This window comes from Gopherus evgoodei, chromosome 5, assembly GCF_007399415.2.
Source record: "Gopherus evgoodei ecotype Sinaloan lineage chromosome 5, rGopEvg1_v1.p, whole genome shotgun sequence".
Lineage (NCBI taxonomy): Eukaryota > Metazoa > Chordata > Testudines > Testudinidae > Gopherus > Gopherus evgoodei.
This window is the reverse complement of record NC_044326.1, coordinates 123,258,843-123,275,201: the sequence shown is the minus strand read 5'-3', so window position 1 is coordinate 123,275,201 and position 16,359 is coordinate 123,258,843. Positions and strand designations below refer to the sequence as shown.

Below are 16,359 nucleotides of genomic sequence, written 5' to 3'. Positions count from 1 at the left end.
AGAAACATTTCGATCTAGTTCCAGTAATGCTGCATGCACAGTATATTGTGTCTGTATATATTAAATAAACATGCCCGTTTGAAAGAAACATGGGGCCAAACCCTTAGAGGGTGTAAGACTGGCATACATCCATTAACTTGGATGAAGTTATGCCAGTTTCCACCTGCCGTGAAGATTAGAGCTGAAATAATTCCAAGTGAATACTTTACTGAACTAATTTAGCCTCCAATGGTATGTCTACACTGCAATTAAAAACCTGCAGCTGGCCTGTGCCTGCTGACTTGATCTCTTTGGGCTCGGGCTAAGGGGCTGTTTAATGGCAGCATAGATGTTTGGGCTTGGGCTGGAGTCCGGGTTTTAGGATTTGCTGAGGTGGGAAGGTCCCAGAGCTTGGGCTGCAGCCTAAGCCCAAATATCTACACTGTTATTAAACAGCCCCTTAGCCTGAGCCAGCTGGTATGGGCCAACCATGGCTTTCTTACTGCATTCTAGACATGCAGCAAGTAGAGCAGAATTTTCTCAGGTTTATTCAAATTGTTTGAATTTGTTAAGCATATAGTTAGCAATCAATTCACAAAGTAAGGAGATAACAGTTTGCTGTGAATATTTATTTGGGGCTGTGTTGGCTGACTTGTTGAGCAGCGCTTTTAGGATCAAGAGGAAGTGTCTGAAAATGCTACTGAGGCTTTGACTCTCTCAAGGACAGGTAACAGTTTAGGGACAGGTAACAGGTAAGTGGGAATACCTGGGGAATTTTAGATCAATTTTTAAATTTCTTTTGTCTCTGGATCTCAGAGGCCTTGCTGGAGGCATTGTTCCTATACTAGTTAGACCTCTGTGAAATTTACTAGCTGGGTGAGGATTTTAAATATATTTTTTTTCTCATCACTACTATAAAAAGTAATGCATGACTGTGTTTGGTCCTCCTTGCCAAAGTGCAGTCAGATCAATGGCTGGCTGATTTAAGTGCTTCTGTTCCTCATTTAGTTTTGTCTGTTGGAACCCTTTTCCCTGCAGGGACAAGCCATGTCCAACTGTATATCAAATTTACTACTTCTAAGTACTTATGTGTGTAAATTTAAGGTTTGTTATTTACGAGCACTTGGGCGTGCAAGCTTAGAATTCATTTTCCATGTGCATCTGTGTAAAACAACTGCATTCATGTTAGTGCAATATGATCAAATTACTTGGAATCTGCAAGTTCATGGCTAAGGGCCCAATGATGCAAGTGCTCCACAGGAGGCGCTCCCATAGATTTGCAGGACTGGGCAATATTTTATCTGTATGTTTGTGGCTAATTCTTCAAGCCCTCCCAATTTGGAATTCCTACCAACTTGCAGGCTTGAGACAATATGGGCTCAAGTCAGTTTTTACACGTTCAGAATCTGAGCTGGATCTCTCCTCCTGGAGTTTGGAACTAAGGCCTGGTCTACACGGGGGGGAGATCGATCTAAGATATGCAACTTCAGCTACGAGAATAGCATAGCTGAAGTTGACGTATCTTGGATTGACTTGATCCCGCGCCACGAGGACGCGAAGTGACAGCCACCACTTCCCTGTTGACTCCGCTTCCGTCTCTCGCCCTGGTGGAGTTCGGGAATCGACGGGGAGCATGTTTGGGTATCGATGTATCACATCTAGACGAGACGCGTTACATCGATCCCCAATAGACCGATCGCTACTCGCCGATCTGGCGGGTAGTGTAGACATACCCAAAGATTTACCAACACACAAAAAACTGACTGGTGGTCAGATGCATGTAACTGTACAGTAGAGAATCTAACATGTTTCTGTGGAAGCCAAAATGATTTGAAAACTCATATTTGATTTGCTCACCACTCTTCTCTTTGGAAAGAATATGCCTGAAAGCTCTTTTCTTTTAAAAGAAACAGAATTCTAAAAGGACTACATAGCATTCCTCATAATTACTTCTCTACTTCTGCATTTTAATGGCTAGCTCTAGCGATTCCCCTCATCAACAGTTACCTTTTATTAGTTAATGCTGGGATTTCCTAACAAGCCTAATAGTGCTAGGAAACCAAATGCTGTAATATTTCAAGGGGAGACGAGCACTTACCTACCTTGGTGTCTTTTGAAAATTCCCCTTTTATATGTTATCACTGAAAGCTATTAACCCCTTATTCCTTTCGTGCACTTAATGCAGATTTTTAAAAAGAAATTTGTATTTGTTAGTATTGGAGAGTATGTGTGTGTTTACAGCTATTTAAGGTTAATTTAATTAAAAAGAACAACCACCACCACACCTTATGCTAGTCCTTGTGATACAACAAAGATCACTTTTGATAAACACTTATGCTGTTCTTCTCTCTGCCTCGTGTCTAGTCAGGAGATCCCAGTCTCACTGCAGTACATTGGCAATTTAAAATTGTGCTTTTGCGAAGTGCCTCGCTTTTCATTTGACAGTAGACTGGGTGAGGGTCTACTACAGAAACAACAAAGGGGTGACACCTCATCCAGGGACAACGTAGTGACTATTCTGAAAATTTCAGGTAATAATTTTCACAGTCACCGCATCATAATCCCAGATAATACAACTGAGCAGTGGGGTTTCTTTCCACCTTTGGGGGAGGGGTTGTCCCTGTGGACACACAAACCCCCATCAGTCTAACACAGAAGAAGGAGCAGGTCGGATACAGCAGTTAGGTCGCCTAAAATTCTGCAGCATGGACTGGAACACATTATGCTGCCTCCCTTTAAGTTTTTTATTTGAAGACGTATCTGAGGAAATCGATTTCCGGTTCTGGGTGCTTTGTGCCCTGATCAGTTTCTCATGTTCTTGTATTTGTCTTTGTAAGTGATTTTGGATAGCGATCCCCAGTGACTCTGGGTCTAGTGAAGCACCATATACCTCCCATGTCATGCCTTGTTCATCCCACACAACATCTCGGATGTGCTTGGATTGCTGCCCCTGTACTTTTGCCTCCGTGGGCTTTTTCTTCTTTTCCCCAAGATGTGGCAGTAATGGAGCAGGGGCAGGAACAGCTGTTGGCTCCTTCCTGATTTCACTGGCCTTGCTAATTTGATCTGGTGGAGCTGTTGGGGTCCTCAGCCTATGGGGGTCATGGGTAGAATTCATATTCAACTCAGGTGTAAATCCAGCTTGCAGAGTCAGGCTCCTGGACTTCTTGGCCTGATTAGTTTCTTCCAACATTTTATCCCGCTCCATTTTAACTGTGCCTGGTGCATATACCTTCACAGAGCCAGCAGCAGCTCCAGTACTGGTGTTAACTCCTCCTTTAGAATCAAGCAGCATTAGCTTTTCTTCCTTCTTTGGCTTTCTCTCTGTTTTGACATTAGCCAGACTGATTTGCACTTCATCAATACTTTGGAACCGTGAAGGCTTTCTATGAGTGTTGCTACCGTCTGCGCTGCACAGGGTATCTGTCTGCTCAGTTCCATGGGGTACTCCACTGTGTCCAGGTGACTGGTTACTTTCTGAATCATTGACTTGGTGCATAAAGTTGTTGCTGGCTTCTGGGATTGCTGCAAATGGAGACGGGTGGGGTTCACCATCTCCAGACTCCTGAGGTGCTGCAGGTTGATTACTGGTGTTAACCGTAATATGGTAAACAGGTTTTGCCCTCAGTAAGACTGCAGCATCTGATGGCAGCTGAGGAATGTCTGTGCTGTCTCTGGTGAAGAAGGCTACTTGTGTTTCTGCCCCATCAGCAGGTATTCCCTTGGTGTTCCCGGCTTCTTGTGGACACAGACAGGCAGGTGTTGTGCTACCTGACAGCACTGGACAGATGGTGTCAGGTTGGTCTCCTTGATGCTTTTGCAGTTTGGCAGGCTGAGCTTTCACTGTATCCATCACCACTGTCAGAGCACACATTTCTGGTGCGATACCAAGACACAAGGCTGGCTCTTGGAGTGATGCAAAGTCATCAGCAAGTTCTGACTGGTTCTGCCCATCACCACTCTGATAAATGATATGCAATTGCTCATTTGCCTCTGAAGGAAGATTCCCCTTGAGGAATGCAGCAAGGATACTTGGGCTGGTGGAAGCGGATTTGGTCTCCATACTGGCCACTGCCTGAACCTCAGCATCACGCCATGTCCTGTTTACTGCCTCCTGAGTTAAAGATGTGCTCTCAGGCTGGACTGTCATTGTACTTGCTTCTCTGAACCTGGAGAGCTGTGACAGCACTGGTCCTGTTTTCTCTGTCTCTGCCTTGCACACGGGCAGTGTCCCCTCAAAGCTGGATGGTGGCGAAGCCTCATTGCTCTGTGCAAGTGCAGTCCTAAAAGTGGGACAGGATTTCACATCATCATTTGCAGCCCTTATCTCTGCTTCTGAATAAACCTGCGGCCTGATCCCCAGATCAGGAATAGCGTCAGAGTCCCTCACTGGAGTGGCTGCCAGAGAGAAGCCAGGGTCGTTTATTTCCACTACTTTTTCATTCTCCATGTCTATTCTTTGCAGGGTATTTGCTTGAGAAGAATGATGACAGGACTCGCTACCCTTGATAGTGTTGTCTGGGGAAGGATAATTTAACTCTTGAAGTTCTGCCGGATCATTCATTCTACAGACCTTCACTGCACAGTCATCAACTTGTGCCAGTGACTTTATCCTTGGTAGATCACTTTGTATAAGCTGGTTGGAATTGTGGGTAGCTGGCATCATATCTGTTGCATGCCCAGCTGCACAGGTTCTTGCTATAATTGGCGTTTGCACTGTGGAGTCACTGCTGACCTTTTGCTCGGAGTCACTGGCCGATTCTGTACATGCAGGAGGCACTTCTTCAGCTTGGCTGAAGGACCCAGGCAAAAACATGTCTGGCTGGCTAGTATCATCCCCACAGAGACGCTCATCCCTTTGAATGTCGGAAACTACAGTACAGTTCAGGTCAAACAAGCAAACTCCAGCAGATTCAGCCTGGGTGTAAGAAATGCCATTACTGCTCCTCTCTAGGCTTGCTAGTTTGTGCTGGTGCTTAGTGGACTGCGGATCTCCCAGGCAATCTCTCTCTTCAGAAGTGGCAACCAACAAAAGTTTGGCAGACCTCAGAGGATCTGGCACTGTCCCCATGGAATTTCTCTGAGCTGTAGCTTGCAGTCAGCTTCCTCCAGCAATACTCTTGCGGAGCAGTATTTGTATCAAGGGGATTGTGGTCAGGAACAACTTTCCCTTAGAGCCAATCTGTTAAAGAAGGAAACACAGCATTAACAGCAATCAGATTCAAGCTGGGAAAATACCCAATTTAGATATTTTTAATATGTAAGGGAGATGTTCAAAGGCACAAAGGGCTGTTAGGCACCTGACTCGCACTGAGTCAATGGGAGTTGGGCCTTGGAAAATCTCCCTCCAAGTAATTTTTCACTTGCAGAATAAAAGCTATTTGAATTTCAAATATTTTTCATATGATTATTTCCAAGGTAGGATCGTGAAGCAGAGGTAGTCATTAGCCACAAATGCATCGAAATCTGCCCTGCTTGTTGAATATGTTATGGAAAAGATGATCAATAAATTAGAAAAGAATAAGAATGTTGTGCACTCATTTAGTCATGTGATTGACCTGGCACCTACAGCTATTTAAAAAAAAAATGGGGGGGTGGGATGTGTGTTGATGCTTTGTGGAAAATATTCTGCAGTCAGAATTCGATAAATAACGTTAAGTAATGCAAAGCTAGAGATACAATAACCTGCAGAAAGGAAGTTTTGTCCCATGACTAGGGGGCTAGCCTGGGGACATGGGAAATCCAGGTTCAAATTCCTGTTATGCACCAGACTTCCTATGTGACCCTGAGCAAGTTAATAAATCTCTCTCTGTGCCTTGGTTCTCCATCTGTAAAAATGGAGATAATACTTCTCTAGCCTCACCGATGTGTGGAGGACCAATACACTAAAGACTGTGAGGTGCTTTATAGTGCAATAGAAGTATTGAAGATGGACAGGTATCTGTGGCAAGTTTCTAGTACCTTCAGACTAATATTTGTGAAGTAAAACCTGACTGCTAAAATGAACTGCTGAATGAAATACTATGGACTAATGTTAAGAAAAACACCAGAACTGATTCTAGCTGTGCTACTGGAAGTACTATGTATACTTACGTTCATAAAGGAAAATGATTCTGCATTTATAATCTTCCAGAAGCATTCTCGACAAAATGTACTAAACTGATTTACGAACCACAGGTAGATCCTGTATACACATCTGTTTGCCCACTGCGGAAGCGTAGCCATTTGTCAGAGAAATCACAGTTAAACTCAGCACCACCAAAGAACAGGACATCAAGAAGAATACCCTTTCCAAATGAACCAGCAAGGGGGAATTTCAGACAGAGGGAGCAGAATTATCCAAATCTCAGGGTAACTCTCATTTTGAACTCGGAATACATTTTAAAATGTACTTTTAGAGTGGGATTCTCAAAAGAGCTCAGAGTTGGCCAAACTTTGCTCCCACTGAAGTCATTGGTAACGTTCCTATTGACGACAATGGAAGCAGAGCTAGATCAACGGTGAGCACTTGGGAAAATCCCTGCCTTTTTCTTTTACATTGTAGGTTTTCTGTGTCTCCCAGAAGGCTTTCATTTCAAAGCCTCTCCCACGTCTCCACTGCCAGTGGAGTGCTAGGCTGGGACTCAGGAGACTGGGTTCTTTATTTCCATCTCTGCCACTGGCCTGCTAGATGACCTTGGACAAGTCATATCACCACTCTGAGACTCAATTTTGCCATCTGTAAAGTGGGGATATGGATACTGATGCCAGCAATGTAAATGTGCACCAACAGACACTACCCTTTTCAACAAAAGGTCTCATTCTCCCCTCATTTTACACCAGACTTGTGTTAGTGAAACTCTGCCACTGACCTCAGTAAAACTCCCCCTGACATGCAGTGCATTGAGAGTGAGGGGAGAAGCAGGTCCCATGGGTTTAATGAAAACAAAATTGAAATGAATACAGCAAACCTAGTTTTGTGCATAAGAAAACATGGTGACTCATTATGAATTCATTAACTTGATGCCCTCCAGATATTCATAATGTATAGTTTGAACTCTGTATCTTTAATCTGGAGAGCCTTTGGGCTCTACCAGACCAACAGTGTCCTGGGCTAAGCCAACCCTAAAATTCCATGGATATTGGTCCCATCGGCTATTAAACTTCTTCATAGGAATCTTGCTGCAGAAGCCCATACAAATTCACAAATCAAACTGCTCCAAGGACAACTTCTGATGAGCTGAGCAGGAAGTGGGAATTTTATATAAAAAAAAGTCACAAAAACCTCCTTGTGTGAGGCCACAAGTCCTCATTTCTCAGCTGATATAAAGCCAGTAGCCATCACTGTGCATACAATGAAAGTGATCCCCGATTTAGACAGCAGTAATCGTCCTTAGTGGCTGTGCACTAGGGAATGGGCAGGTTTGGCAACTCCTCGTCCAATGTTCTGCTTCCCTCCTCCTTCCCCTTCCAAATATGAACAACATCAAGGGAATCAGTGGCAGATAAAACAGACATCCACACAGTCTCTGAGCTCACGATGGTTGCAGGGGAGCTCCAAAACCTTTATAAAAATCTACATTTCAGGACAATACGTTTCAGCATGAATGTCGGATGCAGATCCGGCTATGAACTGTGGGCAACATGGACATTCAAGGTTTACCTGCATGCAACATTTCCTGGCTGACCTCAGGAATAGATTTGTACGAGAATGAAAAACTACAGCCCATGACCTTTTACAGCTCTTCTCCAGCTGAGCAGGTGAAGGACCTGCCCTAACATTACACTGATGGGGGCTGAGAGAACACCCTAGTCTTGCTAAAGGGGAGTCCACCGGTGGTGTTCAATGCCTTGATTGCTACGGAGAGTATGTGAGTCTCACTAGGAGAGTTAGAGACTCTGGAGAGCAGGACAGAGCCTAACCGCATATTCCAAGGCTGCAAAAAGAGGGTCACTGCTCTCTACGAATCATAATTAGCATCTCTGACTGCAGAACTCAGAGGTTACACGGAGGTTCCTCAGGTCTATCAAGCAAGCAAATGTACTTGCCATCTCCTCTCGCAGACCCAGTGAAAATTAACAAAGAAAAGGCTGGATTTAAGCAGTCCTCCCTCATGATTTGATCATTAGCACACCAGACAGGCTACATCCATTGGGCTTGATTCTCTTTTGACATCAGAGTAAATGAAGTCATAACAGAGTAAAGCTAGTGGAGTCAGAAGCAGGACCACTCTTTTCTGCTACTCAGAGATTTTGTTAGGTGACTTGCTGGTGGAAAGAAGGAGAGAGGGAGAGAGAGAGAGAGAGAGAGAGAAAACTCTTTTCAGTGACAGGCAATGCCGAGATGCAAAATTTTTGGGGCATGGCATGTTATTGAAAATTAACCTGCCGAGATTCGGATCCTTAAACCTTCTCTCTAGAGCAAGACATGACTCCACAGCCATGGCTTCCAAAAGTTAGGATAAAAGTTATTTTTTTAAATTGATATAGTATCTAAAAACTGCAACCAGATATATTACATATACTCCATTTTTCTTCCTTATCAGGACTCGTGTTAGGACACTTGAGTGGAGCACAATCCCTGAAACAGGAATTCAGAGAAGAGAAGTGGATGATCAGGGATTCATAAGGAGCTTCCTGTCCCCTGTGTTGTGGAGAGAATAATCTGGTCCCTGGTGTGTTCATATGACTAAAACGAAACTATTCACTTATTTTGCAGCACGTGAGAGTTTGGTCCATCCTCCCAAATGCTACTGGCAATTCACGTTTCTGCTGGTACTGATCATAAAATGGCCATAGAGACTGCCAGTGAGCTACTGAGGGATGGACCACACATATGCACTGAAAAGTAAACTCTGTAGAATATTACATAAAATAAAATGTTAGCAGCTTGTATAAATATTTTCACTTGTTGGGTATAACTCACTTGTAGTTCTTCTGCACACTCTTCCACGTGAATTATGAACTCTTTCCTAACTTGTATAAATATTTCTCATCTCCTAACCCTTATGTACTTGTCTACCAGATGTTCACATACACACACTAGAGGAAACTTGGCAGAAGGCTCAGTTTGGTCCACCCCTGTTTTGAAGGGTATGTTGGATGCATCCCTATAATCCGTGAAAAAGCGTGAACTACTCAAAATCAAACACTTGTAGAGAAGCAAAACCTGAATGTTGCTGAGACAGCAGGTTCTAATAAGCTTCTTCATGCTAAGGTAGGTCTATCAGGTTTTATGTAATAGGCTCTGTCTGGCACTCCCACAAGTGCCATTAGCTACAACTAATCAGGTAAGAGAACTTGGAGTCATCATGGATAGTTCTCTGGAGACGTCCATGCAGTGTGCAGCGGCAGTCAAAAAAGCAAACAGGATGTTAGGAATCATTAAAAAGGAGATAGAGAATAAGACGGAGAATATCTTATTGCCCTTATATAGATCCATGGCACGCCCACATCTTGAATACTGCCTACAGATGTGGTCTCATCTCAAAAAAAGATATACTGACATTAGAAAAAGTTCAGAAAAGGGCAACTAAAATGATTAGGCATTTGGAACAGGGTCCCATATGAGGAGAATTTAAAGAGGCTAGGACTTTTCAGCATGTAAAAGATGAGACTAAAGGGGGATATGATAGAGTATATAAATTCATAAGTGATGTGGAGAAAGTGAATAACGAAAAGTTATTTACCTGTTCCCATAATATAAGAACTAGGGGCCACCAAATGAAATTAATGGGCAGCAGGTTTAAAACAAACAAATAAAAGGAAAAAATCCTGTGGCACCTTATAGACTAACAGATGTTTTGGAGCATGGAGCTCATGCTCCAAAACGTCTGTTAGTCTATAAGGTGCCACATGATTCTTTGCTGCTTTTACAGATCCAGACTAACACGGCTACCCCTCTGATAAATAAAAGGAAGTTCTTCTTCACACAGCGCACAGTCAACCTGTGGAACTCCTTGCCTGAGGAGGTTGTGAAGGCTAGGACTATAACAGGGATTAAAAGAGAACTAGATAAATTCATGAGGGTTAAGTCCATTAATGGCTATTAGCAAGGATGGGTAAGGAATGGTGCCCTTAGCCTCTGTTTGTCAGAGGGTGGAGATGTACGGCAGCAGAGAGATCACTTGATCATTACCTGTTAGGTTCACTCCCTCTGGGACACCTGGCATTGGCCACTGTTGGCAGACAGGATACTGGGCTGGATGGACCTTTGGACTGACCCAGTATGGCCGTTCTTATGTTTTTATGTTCAGCTGAGGACTTCCCTCCAAAAAGGTGAGATTCCTTCCTATCTTTGAAAGCATCAAAGAAATTGCTTCTGAATGAAGCATACAAGCAAATTCCCAGGGATCTGCAAAGGTGAAGTGCAAATACACTAGCACCTATAAAAAACAGCATGGGAAAAATTGTTTTATTCTATTCATTCGAATGACCCCTCAAGTGATGATCACTAAAACTATACTCTACTGCCTATCCCAGGGATAGCCACTGCAGAGGGACAAGATCCTGACCTCAGTTACCTCCAGGACGCCTTGTTGACTTCAATGGGGTAAGAGAAGTTAACACAGACATTTCACTTAATCTCAGAACATTAAATACATTTAATTAGGCTCAGGTTGTGGAGACTTGATTCATGTTCATGAGCACTTGGTCATGGGAATAGTTCCAGGGAAGTCAATGAGAATACTCCTGTGAGGAAGTGCTCCCCAAAATGAATGATGGCTCCACAATCTGGCCCTTTTCTAATAGGCCAGGTGGTCAAACAGTACCTTACTCCTCAAGTCGTTTTGCTGACATCTGTGGAACTGCTGAAGGAGTAGGTGAGGTGCAGAAGCAGAATCTGGCCCTCTGTGATCTGTCAAACTGGTTGCTCTCCATCTATTGTAACAAAAGCTATACAGGAACGCTGACACTCACCACAGCCTACCCAGAGTGATGATCACTTCGCTACTCCAGCTGCTTATGGCAGGCAGTGGTATTATTTCTATAGACAGTACTGAGGAGACCTCTTGTACAACATTGTGTCTTTTCTGTTTCTAGGCACTCAAGAGCAGAAAGGAGGATCTTGAAGGGGAGCCACAATCATCTGCGAGAATGACAACAGATATCAATGAACTAATTTATAAGGAAAGACTAATTAAAACAATGGGGGAAAACTGACTCTGCTATCACCAAATGGGAACTATTTTGCTATCTTATTTAGGCAAGGGTCAAATTCTCCACTCAGGGTACACCTATACTATGATAAATGACAAAGCTGGACTGGCCTAGATCAGTGGACTCAGGTTCGTGGCTTTACAGCTGCGGGGCTATAAAATTGCAGTGTAGACATTTGGGCTTGGGCTGGAGCCTGGGCTCTGAGACCCTGACCCTTGTGCAGTCTCAGAGCTCAGGCTCCAACCTGAGCCTGAATGTCTACATTGCATTTTTTAGCCCTGTAGCCCAAGTCCTGGAAGCCCGTGTCAACTGACCCGGGCTCTGAGACTCAGGCCTGGTCTTCGCTGTAGGGGAGGGGGAGGAAAATCGATCTATGTTACGCAACTTCAGCTACATGACGTACTTAGATCTACTTACCGTGGCGGCTTCACTGCGGTAAGTCGATGGCTGATGCTCTCCCGTCGACTGCCTGCACCTCTCGCCCCGTTGGAGTACCGGAGTCGATGGGAGAGCACACAGCAGTCTATTTATTGCATCTAGACTAGATGCCATAAATCAACCCCTGCTGGATCGATCGCTGTCTGTCGATCCAGCGGGTAATGTGGACAAGCCCTCAGCACCGCGGCTTTTTTATTGCAGTGTTGACATACTCTCAGTTACTCTGGTGAAACCCCACTGAAGCCAATGGCGTGCACAAGTGTAAACGAAAGCAGAATTTGAACCAAGCTATTTATATTGTCAGAAAATAACAAGCCAACAGGAACTATAGTATGACAGTTCAAAATCAGAAGCAAAGAGAAACTTTATGTAAAGGAGACCAAATGAACTGTGGAAGTTATCTCTGTTACTGCTTTGCAAGCACAGGTTGACCCTGGGATCCTTGAACAAACTATATGTAGACTATCCGACTGGCACTGCAGTAAAAAAATTCACACTGACAAACAAAACCTATGGCAAGCAAACAGCTACTGGAGGAAATATGAAAATAAAACCCAATATTAGGAAGGAAAACTCACCAAGACAAATCAAAATCGCTATGAAATTGCTCAGGTGAAACGTGTTCAGTGTTTGACCGGGAGAAATCATCTGAAATGTAATTTTATTAGGAAGAGGTGTTAGTATCACCATAAAAGATGGAAAATAGTTCCCAGTAATAAACATGGATTTTCAACACCAACACCCTCCTCATTTCTTTCAAACAAAATCAATCCACCTGAAAATGTCATGTCATATCTTATCCCAGGGTGAAATTTTCCTGGACATCTTGAGATAAATAACAAAAAAAGTTTTGAAAGCCTGCCAGAGTCCATACATGGCCTGTATGGGCAGACAGAATCCCTGTGTGGTTTGCATGTCTTTTTTAAAAATCTAAGGGATTTCCCAGGCAAACAACTTTGTTAACTTCAAGTTAAGGTGGAAAGAATCTACCACTTCTTTCAGCATATCCCCCTTTTAAAACAATGTTATAATTTCCTCTATTGTCAAAAAACAAAAATCCTGCAAATGTTAACAAAGCCTGAGAATTGCAAGCTAAGGCTTCACTTTATAAATAACCCCCAAACATGTGGAAGTATGCCAATGACTAGTTAACACAGTCAGCACTGCCAGACCCCAAGGTTCAAAAGTCATGAGCTAGGCCTCCAAAAAAATCATGAAATTGACTTAAAAGTAATAAGATTTAAAATAGTAAATAAAAATAATTCTTTTTTTTAATTTGTGGTCTGTTTTTTGAGTCTTTAGGGTTTACATTTTCAAGCCTTTCTTTGTAAACATGAGGGATAGAAACTTTTCAAATGAAAGCTGAGATTCTGATCTCATCACATGACTCCAGGAGCTGGGGCTTTCAGAAAAAGCACCAACTATAACAAGACTCACAATGAAACTGCAAGGGTTGACACAACATGTACTCTGCCCCAGTAGCAACATTAACCTTCCCTCTGGCCTTTTGATTTTGGAGAAGACACAAATGTTCTACAACTTGCTGTGGAGTACTGAAAATGTGAACCACAGAGCACCAGTTTTGATATTGAACTTCATACATACATGTCTCTGATACCAAGACTGTTTAATTTCCACTTCATTCTTTCCATGGGAGTGCTGTAATTTCATGGTCTTAGCATAGAAGCATTTGTTTTTTTTTTTCCTCCAGGGGCTTCTATTAATAGGTTGTAGTTTATTTTCTCGTGGTCTCTGAGGGATCTAGATCTGTCACTATGAATGAGAGACTGAGAGAAGTAAGGACAAATGACAGCTCACTACAAATGAGAAATTAAAATATCTTGAAATGAATTATTTTAACTAGAGATAATCAAGACTTCTATCATCCTGCCTGGTTTGGGATACATAGTTGAAAGAAAGGAATTAAGGTGCTCAAAATGAGATACCATCCTATGCTACCATTATGGGAAGATGCTGGATGATATTATGGGATGCACTTGGCTTCCCTGTGTTTCATGTGCTTTGTAGGGAAAGTGGGTATAGCTTTCCAAAAGACGGTGCGGTCACAGCCACATCTCTCACTTAGCAGGCTCCAGTACAAACGCAAAGCCAAACCGTGAGCAAGAATTATTTAAAGCTCCATTTCCTTTATGCACATGGGAACACAACTGTTATTCGTACTGATGTGTAGACATTACTCCTTGTCCCCTGACTGCCCCGGACTCCCACCTCTGACTGCCCCCTGCCGTCCCAACCAACCCCTCCTCAATACCTGTTTGCCTCCCCAGGACCCCTGCCCCATCCAACCACTCCTTCTCCCTGTCCCCTGACTGCCCCCCACCGCCCCATCCAACCTCCCCTCTTTCCTGACTGCCCCTCCCCGGACCCCTGTCCCCATTCAACTCCCCATTCCCCACCCTCTGACCATCCTGACCCCTATCCACTCCCTCACCTCCTGACCACCACCCCCAAATTCCCCTGCCCTCTATCCAACCCTCCTGCTCCCTGCCCCTTACCGCGCTTCATGGATCACTGGTGGCCCGGAGCACCAGGACAGGCAGCCACGCTGCCCAGCTGGAGTCAGCGCACAACACGGAGCACCGGGTCAGGCTGCGGCTCTGTGCACTGCCTGGCAAGAGCTTGCAGCCCCACTGCCCAGAGCATTGCGCCAGCAGCACAGTGAGCTGAGGCTATGGGGGAACAGCAGGAGAGGGGCCCGCGGGCTGTAGTTTGCCCACCTCTGGTTTAGAGCAAGCACTGTAAAAAATCTAGAAGAGGGTTAAATCTGAGATTTATCTAATTCTAATGGTTAGGCAATACAGTAACACAAGGGGAGAGTTATGATCTGAGAAGAGCATTACAATCAGAGGAAACGTGAACGTCCTGACTTTTGTTGCTCTCTATTGACCAGATCCTCATCTGGTATAAACTGGGATAGCTCCATGGAGGTTAATGGAGCTCTGCCAAGATACACCAAGGATCCGGCCTAATAATTTTTAGTATACAAAAGACCCATCCTCACCAAATAAAACCCAACACCCTGCCCGCAAACATCCAACAAAAACAAAACACCAAGCACCAGTCTAGAACTGTAAGTGCCTTTGACACAAAATTACAAAAAAAACCCACCGACAGCCCCCTCACAAAACCCCTCTCTTGCTCCTCCTCCCCCAAAGTTTGAATAAAGAGCTGCACTTTGCAGCACCTAACAATTTGCTGATGCCACTGTCATGACAGGATACTCAGACGTGCTAAAGGAGAGGAAAGGAATAGGTTATGAACCTGAGAGGAACAACTGGGGAAATTGCTACAGAAAAAATGTCAGCTTGTACTCATGCTTTCTTTGTAATGGTAGTAAGCATGTGAAAACATAGGTGAGAAACCAAAAGCAAAATGCTGGGAACAAAGCATGTGAGAACGCAATATTCCCATTTTGGCTCAAAGGGAGTGCTTACCAATCACTGAAGGCTACAGACATTTTTCCAGAGTAGCTTTAGCATTAGTGGCAGAAACATGTTTTTATGACAACTGAGTCCTCTCCCTGACTCCCACTGCCCAGGGAGACCGTAATTCTCTAAGGGGCTGAGCACTCTAGCCTCAAACCAGCAAAGCACTTATGCACATGCTTAACTTTAAGCATGGGAGCAGTCCCTTTGAAGTCTTCCCGTTTCCTCAGGCTCTCTCCTGTACCCCACTACATCCCCGTGGCCAATTTCCACATGCCTGCTTTTCACATTCCTCTGCATCCACATCCCATTTCCCCCGCACAGTGTTCGCCACCTTCCTCTGGACCCCTCAACTACAGACGTTAATAATAAAGCTGCAGAAACTTGACAGATTTTAGCCAGAAGGCAATTTAAAATATTTTCTATTAAAAATCTATTACACAAAACCAAACAAAAACACCATAAAAAAATTCAACACACACAAAAACTAACATTATGGGAAATTTCACATCAAGAAAAACAGGAATTTATGCTCCCCTTTAGGCCCATTTCAGAACACAACCTGAACTACAGAGCTACAGCCAGCAGCTCCCTAATAGACACAAATCATGAAATTGTGTCTAAGTGTACAAATACAATCTGAGAAAAAACTCACTTGATTCTGCCATCCTCAATACTAATGAAAGAATGGTTTAAGTGATCCCTAGCAAATCACACAATACGCTAGGGGCCTGATCCAAAGTGCAGTGAACAGAAAGACATTCTGTAACTGATTAACCCCAGTAGACCAGACACAATACAACTTTGTTTATTCAAATTCCAATTTTCCCACAGTTGTAGCAGTTCCTACAGACCATAAGCTGAGTGCTCAGAGTTTATTTAGGTGTTAACTGCTATACTATGGCCTCCCGCTGCAACATGCTTAGTGTTTCCTGTGTGGCATCAAGTGCCCTTGATTTGTACTGCTCTGGCTATGTCTGTTTAGAAATTGATATAGTCAAAGCTGTACAACTCCTAGTTGGGAAGCAGTAATATCTGTACAATCAGGTGCTTATGCACCTATAACTGCACTTATGTTAGAGGGTTGTACCTCTTTAACTAGATCGGTTCCTAAACTGATACAGTCATAGCAGTTCAAAAACTATCTGTAAGACCGTGGCCAGTGCCAGATACTTCAGAAGGAATGAACGGAACAGGGAAACTGATTAAGTAATCCATCCACTGTCATCCAGTCTCACCTTCTGGTAGTCAGAGATTTATGGACATCCAGAGCATGGGGTTGCATACCTGACCATCTTGGCTAATAGCCATTGATGGACCTATCCTTCGTGAACCTATCTAACTCTTTTCTGAACAC

General features: G+C 43.7%; 1 protein-coding gene across 2 annotated transcripts in view; it reads right to left on the bottom strand.

Annotated features, from left to right (window-relative positions):
• Positions 1–386: 386 nt before the first annotated feature.
• Positions 387–16,359, bottom strand: part of GPRIN3 (GPRIN family member 3) — a 61,912-nt gene continuing 45,939 nt past the window's right edge. The window contains exons 2-3 of one of the 2 annotated variants that reach the window (XM_030565197.1): positions 12,135–12,204; positions 387–5,161 (exon numbers count right to left, since the gene is read on the bottom strand). In XM_030565197.1, the coding sequence (XP_030421057.1) occupies positions 2,621–5,050 (2,430 nt within the window). In that variant the 5' untranslated portion in view covers positions 5,051–5,161; positions 12,135–12,204 and the 3' untranslated portion in view covers positions 387–2,620. The remainder of the gene's footprint in view (positions 5,162–12,134; positions 12,205–16,359) is intronic. The other variant, XM_030565198.1, reaches the window with a different exon arrangement.